The 7023-nt window shown below is 32.6% G+C and overlaps 1 protein-coding gene across 1 annotated transcript in view; it reads left to right on the forward strand.

Annotated features, from left to right (window-relative positions):
- ZNF529 (zinc finger protein 529) overlaps positions 1-5921 on the forward strand; it is a gene marked incomplete at its 5' end in the record, with an annotated part of 9455 nt that extends 3534 nt beyond the window's left edge. Inside the window, 1 exon segment of the mRNA XM_008583328.1 lies at positions 2649-5921. Within this exon segment, the coding sequence (XP_008581550.1) occupies positions 2649-4156 (1508 nt within the window).
- Between the last annotated feature and the right edge of the window lie 1102 nt (positions 5922-7023).

A 7023-nucleotide genomic window follows, 5' to 3' on the forward strand; every position in this document is an offset into this window, starting at 1 on the left:
CTGACACCTAAATTGGTTACAAGTGCATTTTTCTGGTCTTCTGTTTTGCTTTGTTTAGGATGTTTTAGTACACAAACTTTCCCTCCTCTGATTCCTGTTTTGTCAAAATGGTGGTCTGCCTTAGCTACCTCAAGTGAATTCTGTATCCTTTTGACATGACCCATTAATATTATAAAACTTTTTTGCTTTCTGGCACAACAGTCCAAGGCACATCTGTACCTTCCCTGCTCCAGATCATGATTCAGACCTTTGTTCTAGTATCCCTGGTTCATTACCTTTTTTTTTTTTTATACAACCTGGGCAATAGTCATGGTTATGATTTTTTGTTTCATGAGAGGTGAATTTTTGAAAATTTTTTCTCTTTCCAGCAAATTCATTGAAAAAAAATTTATTGGCTTTTGGGGTTTGTTTTGAATATCTGTTTACCTAGAAATTATTCTACATTTTCAACTTCATTGGCATAGGAGTCCTGTAACATTTTTTAAAAATACCTCCTTTGATGGTTCATTATATTTCTATCTCATTCTGATTGTTTATTTCTCCCCTTACACCTTTTCTTCAGGTCAGTTTGTTCTGTTCTGTTTTCTTAAGTGAGATGTATATATTTGGAAATAACCAATGAACACTCATATATCATTCTTTCATTTTTGTAATACAAGCATTTAAGTCTTTACTTTTTATGAGACTAATATAGCTGAGTTCCATAGATTTTAACTGGTAATGTTTTCAGCATCAAGATTCTTTGGAAAATTTGTGATTTCAATTACATTTCCATATTGACTTAACAGTTATTTAGTAGAGATAGTCTTCATTCTAAGTCTTCATTTCTAAATGGAAGTGCTTTTGATTTACTGATACCAATACTCAAATCTGGTTTCAGTGTGATGCTTGCATTATTTCACCTTTGTTACACATAACATAATTCAGTCACGGGAAATTTTTCTTGCCCCTTATCATGCAATGTGTATCTGTCACTTTGAATTTTCCTCAGGCTATTACCTTATCTCATTGCCAACCTCCATTCAATGTCCAAAAAATCCTTTGATACAAAGTGCATTACACTCTTCCCCATATATACCACCTTCTCTGTTTCATTCCATTCTGTTAGCATATTCTCCTTTCAGCTACAAGACTTTGTTCCAAATTACATAAGTCTAACAAAATGGTATATAACAATTTTAATATCTAAAATATTGTGATAGTTTTCTGGGGAAGTATAGCAGTGGTGGACTTTGGGTATAAGGAAATGGAAAGGAATATATAGGTAAGAGCATAAAGAAAAAAAGACTGATATTTCAGTAAGGATAAGTGAATAATGGTAAAAATACTTATAAAGAGAGAAATAAAACATCCCATCTTAATTGATATGTGAGATGAAGAAAAGCAGTTGTGGCTCTGCATAGGAGGGAATAAGCAACAATGGTGAAGACAATATATGTAAGCGGAGAAGCAATTGGAAAACAATCACTTATAGGCACCATATATATATGTATCTTACTGTATTGCAATTATATATATAATCACTGTATATGGTGTGAGGGTTGGGAAGCATGTATAACTTACATTATTCTTATAATTACATAATTATTTTTATAATGTATTGTTTTTGAATGACTTATCTTCATATGTATACTTTTATTCTTATTTAGATTCCTTTCATTCAGTGATTTACTTTTCTTGTAATTAATTATCATATAATATATGATATTTGGGGCTTGCTATTCATTGGCCCATTAAAAAATTTTTGCATTTGGCCTGTGGTGTTTAGGGAATAATGAAATAAATGGTATAACAAAGAAAATTATTACATTACACAACTGAAAAATGGATATGAGGACAAGGAACTAGATATTGGAATAGAGACAGAAATATGAAATTACTTACTTAGGGTCAGTTAATACACCCTTTCTTAGGTAGTTAACTTTTAGACCTGAATAATAAAAAAAATTATTACATTACACAACTGAAAAATGGATATGAGGACAAGGAACTAGATATTGGAATAGAGACAGAAATATGAAATTACTTAGGGTCAGTTAATACACCCTTTCTTAGGTAGTTAACTTTTAGACCTGAATAATAAAAAGGAGCAGGCCTACAAAGAGCCCATTTGTGAGAGATGAAACTTCCTATGGATAGCTCTAAATAATGGAAATTGTTCTGATCTAGGAGGTGAAAAAAATTAGGAAAAAGGGGACAATAGATTTAAATGAGGACTTATAAGCAGCCCTTTATTATCCATGGGAAAGTGTTAGGATTTATTCTGGGAAAAAGGAAAAATCATCACAAAATTATTAGTATTTATGTATTATCAGTATCTGTACAAGATATTAATGACCAGTTCTACATCTATAGATTTTGGTTCAGTTTATCTTGATTGATTCTTGAACATCAGTGCTTACCAATAAGCTTACCAGGTGATGATCAACAGTAAAGTTCAGATCCAGTGACTTAGTCTATTGCCCATATCACAAACCTTACATTCTTATGCAGTCATCATTCTCTGAGCTCTCATCTTTCTCCAAATTTCATAACAGTATTTTAACCATTTACTTATATTGTGAATTATTTTCAGTTTTTCTCCTCTGCTTTCTATAACTGTTTTATTTTTGTGACACAAGAAAAAAATTTTTTTTTCTTTCTTTCAGATTTGGAGGCCAGGTATGAGACAATGAGTTTATCTATAGGAAAGGACATTACTGAAAACAATCGTTCTCAGTGGGAGGTAATAGAAAGTAGAAAATTTGTTGGCCTTGAAAACTCCATTTTCAGAAATGATTGGCAAAGCAAAAGCAATATTGAAGTACAAGGACCTGAAGTAGGATATTTCAGTCAAATGAAAATCATCTCTGAAAAAGTACCCAATTATAAAAATCATAAATCTCTTACATTATCTCAGAGAATTCATGACAGTAAGAAGCCCTATGCATATAAGGAATACGGGAAGGGCTTCATCTGTGAGCCAAACTTCGAAGAATATCAGAGAACACATATTTGTGAGAGAACCTATGAATGTAAGGAATGTTGGAAAACCTTTGGGATAGATAACTCACATACACTACAACTGAATATTCATACTGGTGTGAAGCCTTGTAAATATATGGAATATGGGAATACATTTAGTTTTTATGAAGACCTTAGTGTTCCCCAGAAAATTCATAATGATGAAACATTCTATAAATGTAAGGAATACAAAAGGACCTATGGAAGAGCTGGAGAAATTACTCCACTTCAAAGAATTCATGATGGTGAGAAACCTTATGAATGCACATTTTGTGGGAAATCCTTTAGAGTGCATGTGCAACTGACTCGACATCAGAAAATCCATACTGATGAGAAATCTTACAAATGTATGGAATGTGGGAAGGACTTTAGATTTCATTCACAGCTTACTGAACACCAGAGAATTCACACTGGTGAAAAACCCTACAAATGTATACACTGTGAGAAGGTTTTTAGAATTAGTTCACAGCTCATTGAACATCAGAGAATTCATACTGGTGAGAAACCTTATGCATGTAAAGAATGTGGTAAGGCTTTTGGAGTCTGCAGAGAACTTGCTCGACACCAGAGAATTCATACTGGTAAGAAACCCTATGAATGCAAGGTATGTGGAAAGGTCTTTAGAAATAGTTCATCTCTGACTAGACATCAGAGAATTCATACTGGTGAAAAACCCTACAAATGTAAGGAATGTGAGAAAGCTTTTGGAGTAGGTAGTGAACTTACTCGACACCAGAGAATTCACAGTGGTCAAAAACCTTATGAATGCAAGGAGTGTGGTAAGTTCTTTAGACTCACTTCAGCCCTTATCCAACATCAAAGAATTCATAGTGGTGAAAAACCCTATGAATGTAAAGTATGTGGTAAGGCCTTTAGACACAGTTCAGCCCTTACTGAACATCAGAGAATTCATACTGGAGAGAAACCATATGAATGCAAGGCATGTGGGAAGGCTTTTAGGCATAGTTCGTCCTTTACAAAACATCAGAGAATTCATACCGGTGAGAAACCTTATGAATGTAAGGAATGTGGGAATGCCTTTAGTGTGGTTAGGCATCTTACTTGACATCAGAAAATTTATACAGGTGAGAAGTCAGTTGAAAGAAATGAGTGTAAATGTACTTTTTCTGATTTTCATTGTAAAAAGCTATAGATTTAGTGAGAAATAATCAAAGGATTTCTACCTCTCTCTCTCTCTCTTTTAAAATGTTTCCAGACTTTATGGCCACTCTGTATTTAGAAGTAGAATTGCTCAGTTATAGGTGATATATACTAATGGCTTTGTTAGATATTGCCAAATATTTCTCCTTTTTAAAATCAATTAACATTTTTATTATACACTGACATAGGATAGTCCCTATCAGTCCATTTCTCAAATGTGTTAAATATGTGTTTCCCTAATTTGCAGTGAATTGAGTTCTTGTCATATGAGTTTCTTATCCAGGCATTTTTTGTTTACAGTAACTTTTGGTTTTGTGTTTTTGCTCTTGTCTATAGTTTTCCTTTTTTCTTTTTTTTTAAATTTGTAATATTACTCCAATACCTTCTTGCATTCTGATTCTTTGCTTTTTATATATGCTGTACTTGTCTTTCTCCAGAGAGTTTCAGTGGTAAATGTGCAGTCTCTATTTTCACCAAACACCTGACTTATTTTTACATTTTCTATTTTGTTTTAACACAACAGAGTCCCCTAAATATATACCACAAACACTTTAAGGAGCCTTTTCATTTCCAGGCAGTACCAGCCAGGATCCAAATGAAAGGAACACTTTTAAATATTTGATAAAAACTACTAACCTAACCAGTCTATTACAATTTATCAGTCTCTTAAAGTTTTTAGCACCTTTAAAAGGAGAGAAATCTACAACTATTGTAGTGATAATGTCAGTTTGTGATCAGATTATAAAGAGGATTTACAATTATGTATTACCATGACCTCTATTGGTTTTTGTATCTACTCTTATTATATAATTTTTCTTTTTATTCCCTCTCAGGGTTGCCTTACTGGTTTTGGGCAATTCAACAAATAGTAGACTACCTTTGATTTTAGTAATCTCACCTGATACACCTAAGACTAAATATTAAATTTTAACATTTAGGAATCTCACCTCCAAAATCATCTCTCTTAGTCAGGACAGTTGAGCTAGTTATGCAAATCAATGAGATCATGAGCCACTAGTTATTATATTTTTATAAGAATTTAACTACTGTGTTTAGGTAAATTTATATCATCATCATCCATTAGATTTTCATTTTTAAAACTGGTGTTTTTCCCATAATTTATTTACACTTTAAAGTTTTGCATGATCACCAGTGGTAAGCCATTTTCTCATGGGACATATTGAGCTGTGTTTTCTGTAAGTATTCCTTTTTAGTATTTTACTTAAGTACTTTTTAAAAATATGTAATTGGTTGCTATTCTGTACCCTACACAGTAAGAGAATGACTCTCTGTTGTTAATCTTTTTACTAGGATGTTTGCTATTTCATATCTGTCAAATAGAATATAACACTCTATTTACTGAGCTATTATGTGCCCATCACTGCTGATTTAGTCTTGGATCCCACTCTTTTTGTTCTTTTACTACCATCAGTGCTGATTAATTTTCCTCTTCTTGTGTGTAGTCTACCTGTCTTACATTTCCTGTGTTTTTTTATTCTTTCCAGCTTAAACAAATTAAAACAATAAGCTATCTAAACCTTACATACAAAAACAAAATAACCATGTGTCTTGGCACTTAATTTTTGAAGTCATTAATGAATAAATGATAAATTAATGAATGAAACATATCCTTATTGTGTTTCTCTTATTTGTAATTATAGCTACATTTCAGTCACATTATATGTTACTTCAAACTTTGTTATTATCCCATGGCATCTCACCATGTGTTACTCCAATAAACTGTAATATAATTGTTAGTGGTGGTGTTAATTACTGTTCTCATTTTACTATTCTTTGGTACTCAGAAATATAAAATGTCAACATTACTTTCCATTTTCACTTGTCCCTTTGCTTTAAATGACCCCTCCAAAACTCACGTTGAGATTTAATTACCAATGTAATAATATCAGGAGGTGAAATCTTTAAGAAGTGATTAAGCCATGAGAACTCAACCCTCATCAATGGATTAATGCCATTATCCCAAGAATGATTTAGTTTTCCTGGGACAGTGTTAGTTATTGTGGAGTGGATTTCTGATAAAAAGAATGAGTTCCAGACCCCATCCTCTTCCTGTCTCACACACTCTTTCTGCCTTCCTCTTTCTGCCATGGTATAATACAGCAGGAAGGCCCTCATCAGATGCTGATGCCGTATGAACCAGCAACTCCACTTCTGGGCATATATTCAAAAGCATTCAAAACAGTCTGAAAGAAATATTTGCACAGTCTGAAAAATATTTGCACACCCATATTCATAGCAACATTATTCACAATAGCAAAGAAATCAAAGCAACCCAAATGTCCATCAAGGGATGAATGGTGAATAAATTGTATATACAATGAAGTATTATTCAGCCACACACTGGAATAAAGTACTGATGCGTGCTGTAACATGGATGAACCTTTAATACATTAAATGAAAAAGTCAATCACAAAAATCAAAAATCACATATTGTATATCATTTATATGGAATATCCAGAATTTAGAGAATGTACTAAAAGCTATAAAATTATATACTTTAAGATGGTTAAAATGGTGAAGTTTATGTTTTGTGAATGCTATATCACTAAAAAATAAAGTGGAGAGACAACCCACAGGATAGAATATATTTGCAAATAATATATCTGATAAGGAGCTTGTATCCAGGATATATGAAGAACTCTTCCAGCTCAATAATAAAAAGATAAATAACCCAGTTGGAAAAGGGGCAAAGAATCTTTATAAATATTTCTCCAAAGATGAAAAGATACATAGAATCATTGTTCATTTGGGAAAGGCAAATCAAAACCACAAGGAGAGAACACTTATACCCAGTAGAATGGCTATACTGAAAAGGACATAATAACAAGTATTGGTGAA

Source organism: Galeopterus variegatus, unplaced genomic scaffold (assembly GCF_000696425.1).
Source record: "Galeopterus variegatus unplaced genomic scaffold, G_variegatus-3.0.2 Scaffold2888, whole genome shotgun sequence".
Lineage (NCBI taxonomy): Eukaryota > Metazoa > Chordata > Mammalia > Dermoptera > Cynocephalidae > Galeopterus > Galeopterus variegatus.